General features: G+C 51.5%; 1 protein-coding gene across 4 annotated transcripts in view; it reads left to right on the top strand.

Annotated features, from left to right (window-relative positions):
* PFKP (phosphofructokinase, platelet) overlaps nt 1-19,900 on the top strand; it is a 64,089-nt gene extending 44,189 nt beyond the window's left edge. For 2 of the 4 annotated variants that reach the window (XM_003903325.4, XM_009213888.4), the window contains exons 14-22: nt 915-985; nt 2,946-3,033; nt 4,048-4,200; nt 13,963-14,127; nt 15,525-15,586; nt 16,348-16,459; nt 17,657-17,756; nt 18,837-18,939; nt 19,551-19,900. In XM_003903325.4, coding sequence (XP_003903374.2) covers nt 915-985; nt 2,946-3,033; nt 4,048-4,200; nt 13,963-14,127; nt 15,525-15,586; nt 16,348-16,459; nt 17,657-17,756; nt 18,837-18,939; nt 19,551-19,680 — 984 coding nt within the window. In that variant the 3' untranslated portion in view covers nt 19,681-19,900. Of the gene's footprint in view, nt 1-914; nt 986-2,945; nt 3,034-4,047; nt 4,201-9,385; nt 9,539-13,962; nt 14,128-15,524; nt 15,587-16,347; nt 16,460-17,656; nt 17,757-18,836; nt 18,940-19,550 lie in introns of all 4 variants that reach the window. The other 2 variants (XM_009213887.3, XR_004177127.1) reach the window with 2 other exon arrangements.
* The last annotated feature ends 534 nt before the right edge of the window (nt 19,901-20,434 follow it).

The following is a 20,434-nucleotide window of genomic DNA, read 5'->3' as shown; positions in this document are numbered from 1 at the left end:
CAGACACCTTGTACAATATTTACCTTTTGATATAGAATGATCTTTTTTCTAATGTAATTTACCTGGAGATCTCACTGCAGCATAGCAGTGCGTCCACCAAATCCGTGAACTTACCCGGAATCTCGTGACCGGAAGCTTCGGAGCTGGGGTTCGAGCCCCACAGGTTCTCCTCCCGCGGCCGCGCCGTCCTCGCAGTCGCATCCTCTTTCTGTGATTACATTAGTTTGCTTAGTAATCTGTTTTCCTTTTTCTCTCCCTAGTTTGTAAGAAAAGAAATTTTCCCTTAATCTTTTACCAATTTAGAAACCATCATGTTACTTTTCTTTTAATTGCCGGTGGCGGGATATGGGGAGCTGGCGTATCTCACGCGTGGCTGGGGGTAAGACGCAGAAGCCCTGACCGGCAGGGAGAACGCAGCCCCTCTGCTGTTGTTTCTTGCCTTGATTCATCCAGGCATCGCGATAAATGCTGTCTCACACGCCTCTCGAATCTTTTTTTTTTTTTTTTTTTTGAGACGGAGCCTTGCTCTGTCGTCCAGGCTGGAGTGCAGTGGCGTGATCTCAACTCACTGCAAGCTCTGCTTCCCCGGTTCACGCCATTTTCCTGCCTCAGCCTCCTGAGTAGCTGGGACTACAGGCACCTGCCACCACACCTGGCTAATTTTTTGTATTTTTAGTAGAGACGGGGTTTCTCCGTGTTGGCCAGGATGGTCTCGATCTCCTGACCTCGTGATCCGCCCGCCTCAGCCTCCCAAAGTGCTGGGATTACAAACATGAGCCACCGTGCCCGGCCTTGCCTCTCAAATCTTTACCGGAATGAAGCCTGTTGAAAAAGCACAGAAAGCTGTTTTTAGTACTTTCTAACTTGCCTTTCATTGTTCACTTTAGCTGTTTCATTCTGTGTTTGCACATTAGATCAAAGAAATCGGCTGGACAGATGTCGGGGGCTGGACCGGCCAAGGAGGCTCCATTCTTGGGACAAAACGGTAACTTCCAAATCTTGACTCTATGACCTGCTTTTAAGGAAGAAGGAAGAGCCGTGTTCTGGAAGAGAATTGCTAAGTGCCGATGCCACTTGCGATTCCTGTAAAGGCGTCCCTAAGGGAGGGGTGCAGGTAGTTACCGGTCCTCCCTCCAGTGGAACTGCCTGTGTTCCAGGGAGCTGGGGAGGCATCCCAGGGCGTGAAAGAGATGCGGAGGTAACTTGTGAATGCCTTCCTCTAATTCATATTTCCATTCATTTGAAGAGCCAACTGGCAAGCCTAAAGCCTCCACTTGGAGGTCATAAAGATGAGTGCTGTCACGGAGCCGTGGAGGCAGCACTCTAAGCAAACCCTAAAGCAGCCTAGATAGCAGGTAGCATTGGTGGGAACAGTAGCCCTGAGCAGCTGTGACTCGAGGCTCAGATTTCCACAGCCAAAGAAAGGACCCAAGGAATTCTAGTCTAAAAATCTCTTTTTCGGACCTATAGTAACTCTTGCGTCCCTGCATCGCTGGGGACGATGGAATTTTCAAATGTAGATGAAGCCTGAGTTCTTCTCACCTTTGATCATGTCAGGGGTGCGAATGTTAATATCTGTCATCACTGCAGATCACGATTTCATATGGAAGGAAGGTGGTTTTTGGCAAATATAATAAATGATGGATTCCACGTAATTCTGGCTTATAGTTCCAAGGGAGTTAGCTGCACCCTTTGCTTTGCTTTACAGCCAGGACCCTGGTACTCCCAGCCACTGCTGGGAAGCCTCAGAGCTGGGTTAGCTCTGCGGCTGCCTCCTGGCTGTTCTCATGAGCTGTGCATGTCGGTGCCCCAGACGGTAAAGCTCTAGGTAGAGGCAGATGCATCCCTCGGTGTGTGTCCTGGGGCTGAGGACTGGCCGCCGACTCCCCGGGCACAGGTGCTTGATAAGCTGGCCAGGGCGTTGCCCTCGAGGATGTAGAGAGAACTCGCTGGCTGTTCTGGGCTTGTCCTGAAGAGGCTTAAGAAACCTTACATTAGGGGCCAGGGTAATTTTGTAAGTAGCTGCATCCATTTGTCTGCTCTGATGGCCAGGCCTGAACATTTTTGCCTTATAAATCCACCAAGAGTACAAGTACTTCACTTCTTCCAATCAACATGAAACCTTTGGGTGGGTTTGGGATGGGATCCAGGGTGGCACAGTCAGGTGTTGAACTTGTTAGCCCTGTCATGTGCCATTGGTGATAGCATGGGGGAGGGAGAGCAAGTATGAGCAGATGGGATTTTAAATGAGATCAATAGTGGATAATGCATACGTAAGTTATTTGGAAACTGGAGATTTCCATTTAAACAATTATCGGGCCGGGCGTGGTGGCTCACTCCTGTCATCCCAGCATTTTGGGAGGTCGAGGTGGGTGCATCACCAGATCAAGGGATCGAGACCATCCCGGCCAACACGGTGAAACTCTGTCTCTACTAAAAATACAAAAAATTAGCCAGTTGTGGTGGCGGGCACCTGTCGTCCCAGCTACTCGGGAGGCTGAGGCAGGAGACAGGAGAATCACTTGAACCCGGGAGGCAGAGGTTACAGTGAGCCGAGATTGCACCACTGCACTCCAGCCTGGTGACAGAGCGAGACTCCGTCTCAAAAAAAAAGAAAAAGAGTTATTGTTAATAATTATAAGTTTTTATTTTTATTTTTTCTAATGGGGCAGCAGAGTTCTTTTTAGGTCAAGGTATCAGCTGAAATGCTGTATTCCGTTTTCTCATGAAAACACTGTTTTGAGATGAGATTCCTGATTGTTCTGCCGTCTGCCAGCCACAGTGGCCTGTGTGAAATGGCAAACATTTACCGCTCCTTAAAACCACAGACTAGGGAAGGAGGCCGGGTGGGGACCAGCGTGGTTTCTCGGGTTCCCGGCGTGATGTCCCGCGGTCTGCGTGGAGCTCGGGGTGTCTGACGTCATTCTCCATTTGGCTCTTTTCAGCGTTCTCCCGGGAAAGTACCTGGAGGAGATCGCCACGCAGATGCGCGCGCACAGCATCAACGCCCTACTGATCATCGGCGGGTTTGAGGTACGTTTCCGTTTCTCTCTTCACCCGCTTACCAGTCTTGCAGGTGTGAGCCGCGCCCTGTGTTGGCTAAACATTAAGCTACTTGTTGGCTACTGGCCACGATCCGAGATGATAGGTTCCCAGACCCAGCTGCCACTGGAGAATTGTAGAACGGCAGAATAGCAGGTGGTAAGACGTGGCCTACGAGTGACCCAGTTCCCAATAAAGTAACTTAACCAAGAAGCAAAAGCTTGACTCCTTAACTGGGACTCATCTATTCAGTGAGCTCTTGATGTATTTCAGGTTTGTGGAAGTCATTCTCTCTCTTGAGTCCAGAGTCCAGTGGCTACCTAGAATTTTGTTTAAAATCACATTTTGGACTATAGACCCTAATATTTTTCTATTCAGTGAAGATTAGTCCCATGGTAACCTTTCCATTTACTTTTAGAAAAAGTAAGAACCAGCGGGGCGCAGTGGCTCATGCCTGTAATCCCAGCACTTTGGGAGACTGAAGCGGGCAGACCACCTGAGGTCAGGAGTTCAAGACCAGCCTGACCAACATGGTGAAACCCTGTCTCTACTAAAAATACAAAAATTAGTCGGGCATGGTGGCAGGTGCCTGTAGTCCCAGCTACCCAGGAGGCCAAGGCAAGAGAATCGCTTGAACCCGGGAGGCAGAGGTGCAGTGAGCCAAGATTGCGCCACTGCACTCTAGCCTGGGTGACAAAGCGAGACTCTGTCTCAAAAAGAAAAAAATAAAAACAAAGTAAGAACCTCAGAAATGAGACTCTTACCCATGAGGGTTTAGTCTTCTCACTGATTTTGTCCTTCACCCTTTGTGCTTAGAACCTGCTGATCCTTGTATTCTTGTCTGTGGTCTTAACGCGACTTTGTGTTGGTCTCGTAGTGGTTTCGTGACACCCCACTGTGCTCCCTGTGTGCTGTGGTGGAAGTGGCTCTCCCTGAGGCTCTCCCAGTGAGACCCCCTCCTCCCTGCTTCCCTCTCGCCCCACAACCCCCACGCTTGTCTGACAGGCCTACCTGGGACTCCTGGAGCTGTCAGCCGCCCGGGAGAAGCACGAGGAGTTCTGTGTGCCCATGATCATGGTTCCCGCTACTGTGTCCAACAATGTGCCGGGTTCCGATTTCAGCATCGGGGCAGACACAGCCCTGAACACTATCACCGACGTAAGTCCGTGTGCGCCCCGCCAGGCGGGCGCCGGCTGACGCTAACCTGAGGGCCCCGGCCCTTTTTATCTACCAGTGTGCTAGAAACAGCCTTTTACAAATACCCTGAATGAGAGCTTCTCGTTCTTTTTCTCCCCCTAGAAAGTATGTTTTTAGACTCTGTACATTTTTGATCTCACTCCCAAAAAGTTTTACTGCTGCTTCTTCTGTGTGGCCACTGGCGGGGACGTAGCATGGCCAAGACCCCAGGAGTGCCCGTGAGTACCTGCAGTGCTGAGGAGGACTGGGCCGCAGTCTCCTGTGATTGCACCAGCATTAAAATCTGCTTTTTTTTTTTGTTTTTAAATGCTGAGCCTAAATTTTCTTTGAGCTTCCAATATCCATTATGACAAACCCCTGCCTTGATGCTGAGGGTAGAAATTGAACTGAATATTTTATAATTGTAGTCATTGCCCTGAACGCACCATTGCATTTGTTATCTCTTTGGTCTTGGCTGTTGACCTCATTTTCCCCTTTGTAAACTGAGAATATTAAATTACATCTAAGGCAACATTGGGGTTAGTTTAGTTTTTTTGCCAAGAGACAATAATAAAATATAGAAATATATTCTTCTGTTTTTTTTTTTTTTCTTTGTGAGACAAGGTCTTACTCTGTCACCCAGGCTTGAGTGCAGTGGTGTGATCTCGGCTCACTGCAGCCTCGACCTCCTGGGCTCAGGTGATCCTCCCACCTCAGCCTCCCAAGTACCTGGGACCACAGGCACGTGCCACCATTCCCGGCTAAAAGACATACACGCCTATCCCCGTGTTTGTGTGTCACACTTGGTGATTCACGTGGGAATCTGCAGATCCGTACCTAATGCAGGAAGCATTTCATTTTTTTTAAATTTGATGTCTAAAATTTTTCACTAATTCTCAAGTTTTAATTTTTCTTGTGCGACTTAGTTCTCATGAATATTTTTCAAAGTTTTTTTTTTCTTTTATAAACCCTTGGCATGAAACTTATTTCTAGCACTGGTAAATAAAAAAACAAGCTTTTAACATACAGCTCATATGGTAAGTAACACTTAGCACTCCTTTCTTGCTTTTCTGATCATCTTAAACTTTCTTCAATTTCTTTGCGAAGGAAACCTGCCCAGGTTTTCCCGTGTTCACTGGCTTTGGGGGGGGGGCAACTTTCACCTTATTTTTGGCAGTCACTAATCTCTGACCTAGACGTTGCTTCTGTTTTTCTGGTGACGGGTGTCACGGCTTTGCTGCTGCGGGGCCGGCCCGGCTCTGAGGTGACCTTCGCGCTGGAAATGTGAACATGAGTGTCTGTTTCACAGAGGGGATTGATTCCAGCATGGCTTTCACTGCTCTTTCACTGGCTTTAGCTGGACTTTTGGGTCTGTGAAAGTTGGGTGTGCAATGGGAGGGATTGAAGCTTCTTTTTTCCCTAATTGTTACCTAATTGGAACTTGCCCAGAGGGAATGGGTGGGGAATTTGAGAGCAGTCACTGCAGTTAGCTGAGCATCTGAAGATGTGGGACAAAGCTGGTATTGATCTCCCTGTGACTTTTTTTATTTTGAAGTTTCCACACAAAGTATAGATCCTTGTGGTATGTGATGTACACTTTCAGGCATGAAGAAAATCTATCTTTTTAATGCCAGTGTCCTCTGCTATAAATAACTTGTTTTTTTGTTTTTTTTCAGATTGTAAATATGTAACAAATGTGTAGGATCAAAATTTGAAAACCAAAATATGTGAGGCAAACACCCCACAAATGATCCGTTCCACCCGCTTTGACTTCCCTTGGAGGGACTGGTGATTTATTATGCAATTGTTTTAAATTCACTTTTTCATTCATTCAAGTTTCTCAAAGCTAGGTTACACAATTTCATTTTCTTTCTTTCTTTTTTTTTTTTTTTTTTTTTTTGGAGACAGGGCCTCACTCTGTTTCCCAGGCTGGAGTGCAGTGGTGCAATCACGATTCGCTGCAGCCTCGACCTCCCAGGCTTAGGCGATCCTCCCACTTCAGCCTCCTGAGTAGCTGGGACTACACGTGCATGCCACCGTGCGCGACTAATTTTTTGTATTTCTACAGAGACGAGGTCTCCCTGTGTTGCCCAGGCTGGTCTCAAACTTCTGGGCTCAAGCAGTCCCCCTGTCTTGGCCTCTCAAAGCATGGGGGTTACAGGGATGAGCCACCACGCCGGGCCTTAAGTTAATTGATTACAATAGAGAAAGAACTGGAGCGTGTAGTTAGTCGAGCCTCCCGTTGGCCAGGCACAGCCACCTTGGTAAGTGTATATATATGTCCTCATTGCCCTTCTGATCCTGAGCTCCGAGGAATGAGGCTGTCTTGGCAGTGCCGTGGTTCTAGTCTCGTGATGGGTGAGTGACGCCGGCTGATCAAGGTCACCCTGGCAAATGCTGCAGCTGCTCGGGAGCCGGGGCAAGGATGAGAAAGCTGCTGAGGGTCCCTCTGTGGACCCCTGAAGGGAGAGGGACCGAGATGTGAACATGGCAGCTGTTTTCTCCAGAGCCCTGTTTACTGACGGCCAAACAGCGTGAATCCTGAGAAGGTTTGGGTTTGGGTCTGAACTGGGCTCGTCTGGCCGTAGAACAGGAGCTGGTGGCGAGCTCAGGAAATGAGGGCGTGAGGCGACTTGATGTGGATGGCTCCGGGTCACTCCAGTCACTGTCCTGAAGCCGTCGGAGGCTGAGATGTGAACATGGCAGCTGTTTTCTCCAGAGCCGTGTGGGAGTGAGCGTCTCTTCCCTGTCCGGCCACACCCTCTGTGGCCCTGGGCAGCATTTATGTTTGAGGTCTGTGGATGGCTCCAGTTGTTCAGTCAATTTGGTGATTCTCATGGGGTGACTGTGCCCCAGGGGATGTTTGCACCATCCAGGGAGGTTTCTGGTTAGAACTGGGAGAAGGGATGCTCCCAGCACCTGGGGCTGGAGACAAGGGACGCTGAGGAAAGTCCCTCCAAGCACAGGGCGGGCTCCATAGTAGGAGTCTGGCTCAGGACGTGGCCGTGTTGCGCTTCAGAAGCCCTGGGCGGATATGACGTGGTGAAGTCGTCATCTTCTTGGACGCGTGCGTCCTCATCCTCACTCATGATTTGCTTCTTGCCAGCATTGATGCTTAGCTGACACCACAGCACCTCCGAATCTATGCGGTGCTGGCGAGTGGGTCTTCCGGGCAGAACAGAATGAATGAAATACCTCAGAGCAGGTGTTACACAGTCTCAGGATATGGCTACAGGGAGTTTCGGTTGGACTCCTTTCATTCCCTAGCGCTGGCTGGTGCATTACTCTGTCCTGTAAGCTTGATCAGGTCACATCAGAAACACAGTAGGTGGGTGCCGCGCTGCTGTCAGGTGTCGCGAAGGTGGCGGTGACCACAGCCTTGTGAGTATCCTTGTCATAGTGGCCCCACCACGGACCTAGGGGCCCGGCTGTGTTTGGTCTTGAGAGTTTTATACTTTTCTGGGCAGAGTCTCCCCCTGTCTTGAAGCTTCCCTCTCCTTTTTTGTAGACTGAAGGAAGGAAAAGAGGAGCGACAGGAAAGAGGGGAGAGAGGATTTGCAGCAATGTGGCCATTCCCACAGATTTCAATGTGGAGTTAAGGAGCTGAGACCCCCCCCCCACCTGCCCTCTTGTGTGCCTCAGGCCCCTCCTGGCCCCGGGTCACCCACACCCTCTGGCTTCCAGCGAGGGCTTCTTGGAGAAGCAGCCAGCTCCCCGCGGCCAGTCTTGGTCCAGCCAGTCTTGGTCCGTCCTGAGCTGGGGTATTCCACAGTAAAGGAGTGACATCACCTGTCTGAAAAGCATAAGGAGCCCCCCATGTGGTGGTGCTGACAGGGCCACATCCTGGGCACCAGGCCAGCGAGTATCCCCAGATGAGTGTTTCTGGCTGGGAAGCAGGCTGGCATTTGGGTTGAAGTCCTGCAAAAACTGCCATGGCCAGCGCCTGCAAGGCAGAGCCTGTACAGAGCAGCCCAAGAGCTGGGCATATGCTGGGCCTGGGTGGACGTGGAGGCCGTGCCATGGGGCGCGGGGGCGCCTCTCACAGCTCACCTCGTGGTCACCCAGCACTGACCCACCCACCTTACCCTCCTACCCACCACGCTGTGAACTCACCTGCCACGGATCTGTACCCACTGTCCGAAGCCCTTGGCCCACACAGGCTCCTGGCCTTGGGGTGCTTTGGGTTGCACCAGGGCTGCAGAGCCTGGGTCGCTCACTGTCCAACTCTCCCGGGGAGATGTGGGCCCCACCCTGCGTCCCAACAGTAGCATTCCTGCAGCAGATGTGGGGATATTCACAGTAAGAGGGACACATCCAAGTCCAGAAATAGTTGGTTTTGCCACCAAGTGGATGACAAAAACACCTTGCTGTGTGGGGCCGCTTGGAGGTAGGAACAGTGGGCGTGTGGACCTGTCCTGCTGTTACCTTGGTTAACACCGTGAGGTGGAGTCTCAAAAACCCCGGTGCACACGGGCTCGAGAACCGCTCCCATTTCTGACACCAGAGCCCATTTCCCAGTGGAACCCCAGAGCAGCAACTCAGGTTCTTGCTCGCCTGTGTGGCTTTGTGTGCGGCTTCCCGAGGGCAGAAATGGCAGCCTCCCGCCGGAGAGCAGAGATGCGGCCCGGGGCTGAGTGTGGCCCCCCGGTAATCCAGCTGCCTGCCTCCTTCCCTGCCTGCGCACGGAGGCCGCCTCTGCACGATGAAGGCAGTCACTTGGTGTGGTCCTTACAGCTGTGGGCCCCATCCCACTCATCTTTGCCTGCCTGCAGAAAGCTACGGGACTGGCTTTGCCTTTAAACGTCCTGACCGCCCTGGCCTCCCTTACCCACAATGAGATGCCGAGAGCTGAGCTGTCCCGCTCGTGACTAACTCGCCACTGCCTGTAACCTGCTCTGCTGCCGGCCTCACACCCACCCTGCTGTGCTGCCTGCAGGCCTCCCCTTTCATGAGGACCTGGACTGTGCCCAGGCAGCCGCCTGTGTCGCCGAGGCCTGTCCTGCTCCCGCATGGCCTCCAGAGCTCCCCTCGGCCCCTTGACCCGCATGAACGGGCTTCCCCTGGTGACTCAGGCCCCTCCTGTCCCTTCCTGGACCTCAGCGCAGGCCCTGGGGCTGGCAGGTGAGCACCCGGCATCCCCGCTAACCGCTTGGCCCTGCTGCTTCAGGCTTACAAGAGCGCGTGCGACATGGCCGAGGCGCGAGGCCGCCACCAGGAGCTTTGCATCCCCGTGTGTGTGGTGCCGGCCACGATTAGCAACAATGTCCCGGGCACGGAAATAAGCCTGGGCGCCGACACTAGCCTGAATGTTATTGTCCAGGTAAGAGAATCCCGTTTCCTCCCATTGCTTTCTTTCATTTATTTTAGCAATTTGTTTCTTCTGTGCTAAGAATGAGCCAGATTTATTATTACTCTTTACCCCACACCCTTTGTTAGCTTGGCTTTATGTCGGTCACATTGGCCAGGACAGGGTAAATTTTTTAGCTTCTCTGCCTTAGGGAGAACCTGTTTTTACTGATTAAAGTGAGATGATATATCCAGTCCTCAGGGTCGTGTTTCTGTGCCACCTAGACTAGGGGAGCGGTGAGCACCATTTCTCTGGAACCTGCCTCTCCCGCCTGCGTTGAGTAGCGAGGCTGCAGGGTCAGCTGTGGGAGCCTGCAGGAAGGGGTTTGAGTGCCTGGTACGTACGAGCTCTGGGACAGAGCCGTGCCCACTGGGGGCCGCTGCCTGGAACCACAGCCTTCCTGGTGAGACGAGAGGTTCTTTAGAGAGCCGAGATCATGCCCTCCTGGGCAGGCAGTTTCACCAACATGTGCTTTGGGAGGAGTGGATTCTGCCAGTCATGGGCGTGGTGCTGACACCCGCATGGTGGCCCCTCTGGTCCCTGATAAGCTGACCCAGAGAGGGTCGTCAGCTGCAGACGGGACGGTGGCCACCTTGGCACGTGGGGTCACGTCAGTGGCTTGGCCGCCTGGTGCCTCCTGGAGAGGAGCCGCTGGGCCTTTACGTTAGATGTTCACGTCCAAATCAGCTCAAGTTCGCAGTGAAAACTCCCAGCCCTGTTGGAGACTCCTTAGTTCAGCTTGGCACAGAACCTCGGAGAACAGCAGTTCTGTTCCGGGTTCTTCCTTCAGAACTGAGTTCCAGTGCAGGGAAGGGAGCGGAGGGGCCGTGAGGTCGGCTGCAGCCTCCTGTGCCTCCCACTCGAGCTGAGGACCATCTCTCTCCTGGGCTTCTCCCTGTCGTGTTCCCTGGTGCTGTGCTGGCCTTGCAGAGATTGGCAACGGCTGGTTCCATGGACTTCCTTGGGCCCCGCGCTTGACTCCTCTTCACTGAATGTCGTTAGGGTCCGGCCATCGCTGGCTTCGCTCTCCTTTAGCACCTTGTAGATGTCCACACGTGCGGCGCAGCACTACCCCGGCCAGCGGCTGTGCTTTGCTGCAGGTCCCTTGCTGTAGCAGGGATGGGAGCCCCACCCCCTGCCCCGTCTGGCCACCGACATCAGCGGAGGCTCGGCTGCCGTGAGGGATACCAGTCGTGGGAAAACTGGCCTCCCTGCGGATTCACAGAGCAAGGTGGTTCTCACAGAGAAGTCAGTGGCTTTTTTCCACCTTAACGCTGTAGCAGACGCCACCTTATCTTTCACCACCAATTTATGTTTCTTAACACTACACCCACGGAGCAAAGTGCTGGTGATGTTTGAACTGTAGCCTGGGGCTCTCGCTCCCATGGGACTCCTTGGGGAATTTCCTAGCAGGATCGTGTGTGTGCCCTTTCAGGGGGTTGTGTCTGCCGGGCACATCCCATTGTGTGGCAAGAATGGCTGAGGTCACAGGCTCTGCCTGACGAGTGCCACTCACAGCTGCTGTCCACGTGCCGGGCCTGGGACTCAGCCCTCTGCCATCCTTCTGTCCACTCGGAAGCCAGGCGAGTGGCCTTCACGGAGGCAGGCAGGGCCACGCTTGGGATCAGCCGCCTTCTTGTCAGTGCTACTTTGACTAATTGCCTGAGGCACCGCCAGAGGGACTTGCTATTTTTAGAAGCTAATTCAGGCTTAAGACGCCATCTAGGTAATGAGAGAGTTCGGGAAAGCTGTATCTGAGCTCCAGCAAAGGCGGACTCTTCCGTCCCAGCTGTCACTGCGTTTACACTCAGAGGAGCACACGGTCGGGGGCGTGGCTCAGGTGTCAGGGCTGTGCTGTTCCACGCACCCACAGCAGCAGCCTGGCGGGACCAGAACTCAGACACTCTGGGGCACAAATCAGCCTCTTGGGAGAGCTGCTTTACCTGCAGAATTCTTTTGCCTTTAAGCGGTTGATGTCATTCTTTGAATGAGTGACAGTAATTCCCCACCTCAGGGTGGGCTGCGGGGGAGATTCAGTTGGAAAAATAACCCATGAGGCTTTGTGCCTCTGGGGGTCCTGATGCCCCACCCACATTTTCCTTCCCATGCCCGGGATTCTCTAAGACAAAGGGCAAGTCTTAAAGCCTTACAGCATCTTAAGTCTTAGATCGCAATTAGAGAGAGACCCAGTACAGGTGGAACAGTGAAACCCTCAGAATGCTGCACTGGCCCTTCAAGAAGGCAGTTGTGGGCTCTTTGGACCCTTGATGGGCTTCTGTCCTCTGTCCTTCCTAAGCACAAAGACGGGAATTCTTCCCATTGCCTGTTTCTCTCCCCATCTCGGCTTCTACACAATGCAAAGTGGCCCTCTAACTAGAGCCCGTGTTCAGTTTTGAATACATCAACCAATTATTTTGGGAAGAAAAGAATCTGCCAAAGAAACGAAGTATAGGTTGGAATGGTTTAATCAAGCCTGTGTTTATTCAACAAAGTGCGCTTTTAAATTTCATCCGAAGTACTCAAGTGAAAATTTCCCGGTGGGTGTTAAACTTTGGTGCACAGATTCTCATGTGGCCTCCAGTCTCAAGTCCATACCCCCACTTCATGCTTTTACTCTTGGCTGAGTCCCATGTGGAGGCTGGTTAGGGAATCCTGCAGCATCAGCCCTTGACCAGGATGGACGGATGGACGGACAGACGGCTGGCTGGCTGGAGAATACTGTGCTTATGTCATTCAGAGACAAGCATTTCTTGAGCGCCTGCTGTAGGGGCTTGGCCGCGTCCTGCTGATGGTGCAGTGGTGTAAGCCCAGCCCACAGTTCCTGCCCTCATGGAATTTGCAGCCTAGTGAGGACTGCAAGTCAAATAACCACGAGGTAACTGCAGGGAGAGACACTGGGGTGATTTCTATGAAGAGAGGACATGGGGTGCCCCGAGAGCCCCTGACAGAGGGAACTTTGTGGTCCTAGAAACCAGGCGGCGTTTTCCTGAGGAAATGGCATTTCCCTCTGGGTCAGAGCTGAGGAAGGTGCCTGTGTGTGTCCCGTGGCTGCTGTGACCCTGACCACACACCTGGGGCTGGAAAATATTACTCACTCTCGCACAGCTCTGGAGGGCAGGAGCCATGGGCTGAGGCCAGAGTGTTTGCTCCAGGAGAGTCCCTCGTGGCCCATTCAGGTGCCCAGAGCTGCGGGCCTTGCACGCCTTGTTCCCTGGCACCGCCTCCTCCCATGTGGGTGCGCAGCATCCTGCTCCAGGGCCTTCAGCCTCTGCACCCCTCATCTGCCGATGCAGGTGGTGGCACTTAGGGCCCATCTGGGTAGTCCTCAGGATTCACCTTTATCACCGCATGAGGGAACATTCTCAGGTTCCAGGCATTAGGACCGGGATTCCTTTGGGGGCTGCTCTCCCGCCCACCACTGTACCTGAATGCACACAGCAGCCGGCATATCCAGAGGCCCCACCTGGGGTGGCTGGAGCTAGAGCGGAACCTGGTGTCAGAAGCAGGCGGGGCCAGGGATTCCCGAGAAAGGCTTGACGTGTACTTGAAGTGAGCAAAGGGTTTTGAATGACTGCATCAGATTTATGTTTTTTATAGATGGGTCTCCAGTCTGTGAACAGATTGGAGGGTGCTGGGGTGGGAGCTGAGGCCCAGGGAGAGGCTTTGCAGAGTCCCAGGAAAGTGTGCTGCAGCCCGGACTGGTGTGTGGGTGGGAAGGCATCCATGCATTTCTCTGCTGTTTTTCTCCCCACTGAGCTTGGGTCCTCGTGGAGGGCGGATGGCAGACATTTCACTCTGGGACCTGATGCCTATGCATCCGAAAGACTCCCCAGGTGCCTGGGTCTAAGAACCACTGTCTGCCTTTGAGTAGTTTCTATAAACGTAACATTCCCTGATGGATGGAAGATGGCCACAGCTCTAAAATCACAGGGAGCTTTAACAGAAGAAAATAGAATAGCACAGCTGTTCCCATGGACTAAGCTGGCAGGTGACAGCCCCCTAACTTCTCAGCTCATACCTAACGGTGTTCGTGTCTGGTGAAAGCTGCTTCAGCAGGGACAGAGAGCAGCGTGGAGTGAGCTGGCTTGTGGGGTCGTCTTTTCAGTCTCCTCCTATGGGGCCTGGGAGAAGGGAGCGGCAGATGGCCAGGCCCCCACCACAGGTCATCGAGGTCACCTCCAGGTGGCTGCCGTGGTGGGGGGGAGGTGGGGGCATGTTCACACCCACTCCGAGGGCACATCCTGGCTGCTGCACACCCTTCACCTCTGCGATGCTGGGACCGCATGCTCAGGCGCGGTGGGGGGCCTTGCTTGCTGCACTCAGTGGTCGGGGAGCTCTGGGATGGTGGGTGCACCCTGGCCCTGGGCTGGAGTGACTGATCTTTTCTCTGTGACCAGACCTGCGACCGCATCAAGCAGTCTGCCAGCGGAACCAAGCGGCGCGTGTTCATCATCGAGACCATGGGCGGCTACTGTGGCTACCTGGCCAACATGGGGGGGCTCGCAGCCGGAGCCGATGCCGCATACATTTTCGAAGAGCCCTTCGACATCAGGGATCTGCAGGTATGTGACGGGGGCTGGCCTTGGGGGACCGTCCCCTTTGGATCCACTCGGTGCTGTGGAGTGAATCATCGTGTCTAGGGGTTTTGGAGACGGAGGTGCTACAGAACACGCCATGCTTGATGCCCTTCGCATCGCCCAGGTGCCTCTCCCATGTGTCAGGTGACGGCGGACGTGCCTGGTTGAGGACACCTTCTAGTCTCTTGTGTGAAACACAAGCTTGTTTTTTTGATGTAGTCTGTTGTGTAATGTTTTCTCACTTCTGTCACAAACGATTTGAGTGCCTCCGCTGACAGTCACCACCCACGTCTGCGACTGGCTCTGAAGCTTGCTGCAGCTTCTTTTAAATCTTGAGGCCTCTGATGCTGCGTCTGCCTCTGAACTGACACACACGGCCGTGGTTTCTTGGCATCTGTGGCTCTTTTAGGGAAGGATGTCGCCGAACATGGCAAGGGCTTAAGAAGAGAAATTATGATTTGTTGTTGTTGTTGAGATGGAGTCTCGCTCTGTCACCCAGGCTGGAGTGCAGTGGCACAATCTCAGCTCACTGCAACTTCAGCCTCCTGGGTTCAAGTGATTCTCCTGCCTCAGCCTCCCAAGTAGGTGGGACTACAGCACCCGCCACCACGCCCGGCTAATTTTTGTATTTTTAGTAGAGACAGGGTTTCACCATGTTGGCCAGACTGGTCTCAAACTCCTGACCTCAGGCCATCTACCCGCCTTGGCCTCCTAAAGAGCTGGGATTACAGGCGTGAGCAACTGCGCCCAGGCTCCTACTTTGTGAAATTCTGCCACCGTGCCCAGCGACAGATTGATTAGATGTAAAAAATCTCCATTTTCTTAGGATAAGTCATTAGGGAATTACCTCCCTCTTGTAATCCTCCCAAGATGATCTGATATAGGATGTTACTCTTTTCTAAGACAATCTGTTCCTTAAGAAATCTGTGTGTGGATGAGAGTTTACAAAATGCTTTGGTCAGACACTGTTCATCAGGCCATCATAGGAGATTCCATAGAAAGGCCACAGGTCGCTCTTTTCCTCTGAGAGCGCCAAGAGAACATCGTCATGAAAATAAATAAGGAGCAATAGAGCCATGAATGAGCACTAGGCCAGTCACGGAATTATCGTCTTCAGAGGGACCCTGTTGATTCCAGAAGGCGTTTCAAGTGGCCCCCGTGAGGGCTGCTCACCTGAGTGCCCTGTGCTCGGCATTCATTGCCGCAGACGTGCTCTCGCCGCCTGGGGGGAGGCTCCCCAAGACCCAAGCTGTGAGAGCTTGCAGCTTCCTTGGCCAACTCACCACCACGCGTGGCTGGCACTTCCCGCCCTGCAGGGCCTGGCACACAGTAGGTGCTTAGCAGAAATTTATTGTCTGATTAACAAAATAACTCTTTTCCAGTCCAATGTGGAGCACCTGACGGAGAAAATGAAGACCACCATCCAGAGGGGCCTTGTGCTCAGGTGAGTGAGACACCAGGGCTGATCTTACGGTCACCGTCACACCGCAGTTCTTAGATTCTGGTCTGTGACTCTGGGCTGGATGAGTGGTGATTTCTTTGCCGCTGGAGTGCACTACACGCTGAGCAGATGCAGAAGAGAGTCGTGGTGCGTTGCTCTAAAGACTTGCCCGCATTTAGACAACTAAAATTTTTGCTTTATAGTCTTACTGTTTTAGATATCTCACAATCATTTCTCTAATTAGCACCTGATGTTTATGAAGGAAGAAGGAAATAGTCATCCGTCTTAGCTTCAGGGAATGTGTCCCAAGACTCCAGTGGGTGCCTGAACCTAAGGATAGTACCCGCCCCCTATATACATGAGGGGGTGGGTACTGATAACCATCTGATAACCAAGGCGGCTACTGACTCAGGGGCAGGAGGCACAGACAGCATGGAGACTCAGGGCACAGGGATGATTCGCGTTCTGGGTGGGACAGAGCAACACAGCACGAGATTTCATCACACAGAATGGTGTGCAATTTAAAACTTGCATATTTATTTCTGGAATTTTCCATATAATATTTGTGGCCCTCAGTTGACCACTTGACCATGGGTAGCTGAAACTGCAGAAAGCCAAACCGTGAACTGGAGGGACTGGCGTTGATGCAGAATCACCGTAGGTCAGGGGACGCGGGAGGCCAGCCTCCCAGGGCCATCTCCCCAAGCAGGGGGCCGCGTGCCCACTGCACACTAAACAAAGTGGCTCCTTCCTGCTTGTTTCAGAAATGAGAGCTGCAGTGAAAACTACACCACCGACTTCATTTACCAGCTCTATTCGGAAGAGGGCAAAGGCGTGTTTGACTGCAGGAAGAACGTGCTGGGCCACATGCAGCAGGTAGGCCCGAGACCGCATGAGGGGCCCGCAAGGCCACTGTCGTGTGATTTTTAAAGATTAATGTCTTGTTTTAGCCATTTTAGGGGAAAATGTATAAGTAAATTCCAAGATGTTTCATCTTTTTTTTTTTTTTTGAGACAGAGTCTTGCTCTGTTGCCCAGGCTGAAGTGCAGTGGCGCGATCTTGGCTCATTGCAACCTCCACCTTCCAAGGTTCGAGATTCTCCTGCCTCAGCCTTCCGAGTAGATGGGAGTACAGGCGCCCCACGCCCAACTAATTTTTGTATTTTCAGTAGAGATGGGGTTTCACCACATTGGCCAGGCTGGTCTCAAACTCCTGACCTCAGGTGATTCGCCCACCTCAGCCTCCCAGAGTGGTGGGATTACAGGCGTGATCCACCGTGCCCAGCCAAAACATCTAAACTTTTAAGTCATGCCAAACATCACCAGCTTTAGGATTCTTTTGTTGGTGAGGTTTGAGTAATGGGGATTTTAAGGGAACTGTCAGCTTTCATGAAAACAGTGACAACCCCGTTACTTGGAAATGCTTATTCAAATTAAACACTTCATCAAGTTAAAAACTGGAGCTTCCTAAGATTTAAAATGGATTATCAGACATGTAATATACTTGACACCCCAAATCAGAATGACCTGGAATGAGCTGCGTGCAGGCACACGCATGTCATGAGCTGAGCCTGGGACAAAGCGGTCCAGGCCTCCTAACTCGCACACACTCCTTCCTCACCACCTTCTATTCTTTATACTTTTAAACCAGAGCCCGTGAATTTATTCCAGAGAGCTCATGAATCCCCTGAAATGATGATGAAATAGTAGGCGTATGAATGATTTTGTTAAAGAATCCACAACGGTTAGCAGGTTCTTAAAGCTGCGACCCTTCCCCACCCCAGATGAGTTTATGAAATCCTGATTGAAGATTTTAAAATATTGGAGATTGTTAGTTGACTCGTTCCATTTATTAAAATCCTCCTCTTACTGGGCAGGGGGAACACTTGACACTTTTGCTTAACAGGCTGAGTTCGGGCTACAGGAATCACAGATCTTGTTTTGTTCTGTTCCAGCTATCCATAAAGACCTAGAAATAAAAACATGAATTCTGTGAAATAGAAATTGTCATTTCTATTTAACAACAAAGTGTTACTGTATAACTGATATTTCATATGACTCTCACCACCAACAGGGTGGGGCACCCTCTCCATTTGATAGAAACTTTGGAACCAAAATCTCTGCCAGAGCTATGGAGTGGATCACTGCGAAACTCAAGGAGGCCCGGGGCAGAGGTAAGGGGTCCGGGGAGGGAGGCGCCATCTGCCTTGGTGAAAATGCTGTCCTATCGGGGAGAAGTAGGGTGTGCTGGTTCCTTCTTCAGTCCAGTACTGAGCTGCGTGTGATGTTCTAACTCCTGCTGGTCCCTGAGCGTTGCTATTTAACCAACCGTGGATTCCTGGGATAAGGTCAGCTTGGGCATGGGTGACATGTTCTTTTTGATCACTGCTAGATTCAACCTGAAGTTCCCCTCACAGTTGAAGTGGGGCCTTCTGTTTTTTGGATGTTTGGTAGGACAAGCTCCTTGGGACTCCATCCATCAGAACTTCCAGTTTTGAGGAAGATGTGGCTGCTGAATGAACTGTTCATGTTTGTAGAACTATGCATGTTTTTCCTTAAATCAGTTTTGTAAGTTACATATTCTAACAAATCTTTAGATAAACTGAAAAGTTTTAAAAAACATGACATTTTGTATAATACTCTTGTTAATTGTTCCCATGTGGCTGGTCCCCACTCATTCCTGAGTGGCTGTTTGTGCCAGCATCTTTCTCACCCCCACCCCCCTCAGCTTTCTTCAGTCATACCAGATGTGTGCTTTTATTAGGGCAAACCATTATCACTGCCAACGTCCGACGTAGAATAATGACAGTCTACAAAAGCATTGATGTGAATAGTTTCAATTGGTTTGTCTTTTTGAAGAACTGACTGTTTCTACATCGATTTTCTTTTGCTAATTTAGCTATGGATGCTTCTCGCCTCTCAGTGTGTGTATTCGTGAGAATCAATTTCTTATTAGTGTTTTGTCGTAATTTAAGCTAATTTCCCTATTCTACTATTTAGTGAAAAATTCTCTCCACTGAGAGAAAAAACAAAAGCTGCTTTCCAGGAAGCCATCAGGGCGATCCCACAAGAGCAGAGCTGCGCAAGCCCAGGCCAGGTGCTGGCCACACTGCGCGGCTGTTCTCAGCCTCACCCGGGCTTCCAGGCCAGGTTCAGCATGGTTCCCAGGAATCTCACTTCTCATCTCGCCCCGTGATTCTGCTCTCCCGCCGCCCATGTGACAGGGTGTTAATCTTTTTTTAAACCTTTTATAGGGAAAAAATTTACCACCGATGATTCCGTTTGTGTGCTGGGAATAAGCAAAAGAAACGTTATTTTTCAACCTGTGGCAGAGCTGAAGCAGCAAACGGATTTTGAGTAAGTTGGGGTCTTATTGCCTTAGCAAACCCAGCCAATGTGAGTACAGGACAGGGGAATGGCCATTGCTGTTGCTTTCGACAACTCATTCAGTGGTTTGAGGAACTAGCTTTTCTGAAGCTCAGTGAAAAAATACGAGGTCTTGGCCAGGCTGGTGGCTCATGCCTATAATCCCAGCACTTTGGGAGGCCTAGGTGGGTGGATCACAAAATCAAGAGATGGAGACCAGCCTGGCCCACATGGTGAAACCCCGTCTCTACTAAAAATACAAAAATTACCCGTGCGTGGTGCTGTACACCTGTAGTCCCAGCTACTCAGGAGGCTGAGGCAGGAGAAATCGCTTGAACCCGGGAGGCAGAGGTTGCAGTGAGCTGAGATTGCACCACTGCTCTCCAGCCTGGGGCCAGAGCAAGACTCCATCTCAAAACAACAACAAAAAACCACCACTAGGTCTTTGGGAAGAAGTTTTAAAAATATAAAAACAATGGTTTCATTTGACCCTGAAATTAAGATTCAGCCGACCCTACAACCCTCGTGTTTCTGGCAAGGCCACTCACTGTGCTGGCCGTGGCATCTCTCAGCCTCACTGCTGTCCCCCCTTCCCTCCACAGGCACAGGATTCCCAAAGAACAGTGGTGGCTCAAGCTGCGGCCCCTCATGAAGATCCTGGCCAAGTACAAGGCCAGCTACGACGTGTCGGACTCAGGCCAGCTAGAGCACGTGCAGCCCTGGAGCATCTGACCCAGTCCTGCCTACATGTGCCTGCAACCTGGACTCACCGTGGACCATCTGTTTTTGTAACACTTAAGTTATTGATCAGCACTTTATGCAAGTATTATATTAATACCTAATCAGCAAGCACCTGTCACCCCCGTGTGCCCACCAGCTCCAGTGCGTGCTGTCTGTGGACTGTGTCTCATGCTTTCAGATGTGCGTATTAAACGTTTGCCTACAACTCCAACAGTCCTCCGTTTTCGTTTTTTAAGTAGGAGATTAAAACCTCAATCTATGGGTGGCTGCTAAAGGTTCTCTCAGCAGTTTTGTGGGCAAAGATTATAAAAATATTTTTATAGAGATCACTGAACTATGCATAAGTCATAAAAGGAGAACAAAGCCAGTAGTTTACACAGGCCAAGGGGAACGCCATGTTTACTTACCATTACATATTTGCCATGTGTCAGTTTCCATCCACAGCAGCAGGCCAGGACCCTGGGCCTCGACCCCAGGCTCTTGCTCTCCTTAGAAAGTAAAAGAGAACACATGAATCTTACCTACTCGGCCTCTTGATTGCAATCCTAGCTGCATGTTAAAACCACCAAGGTGGGGGTTTGAAAAATCTGATAGCCAGTTTCTCATCCAGTCCAAGCCACGGTCCTCGCTGGGCCCTAATTTGGAACTCTCCGATGACTCTTGCCAGAGTAGACATGGGTGCTGGGGTGACAGCCCTGGCGCCCTCGTGGGCCCCCCTGCTGTCGGGACAGCGTTTCTGCCTCAG

Source organism: Papio anubis, chromosome 11 (genome assembly GCF_008728515.1).
Source record: "Papio anubis isolate 15944 chromosome 11, Panubis1.0, whole genome shotgun sequence".
NCBI lineage: Eukaryota > Metazoa > Chordata > Mammalia > Primates > Cercopithecidae > Papio > Papio anubis.
Note: the sequence above shows the minus strand (reverse complement) of the source record. Positions and strands in the feature narration are given on the sequence as shown.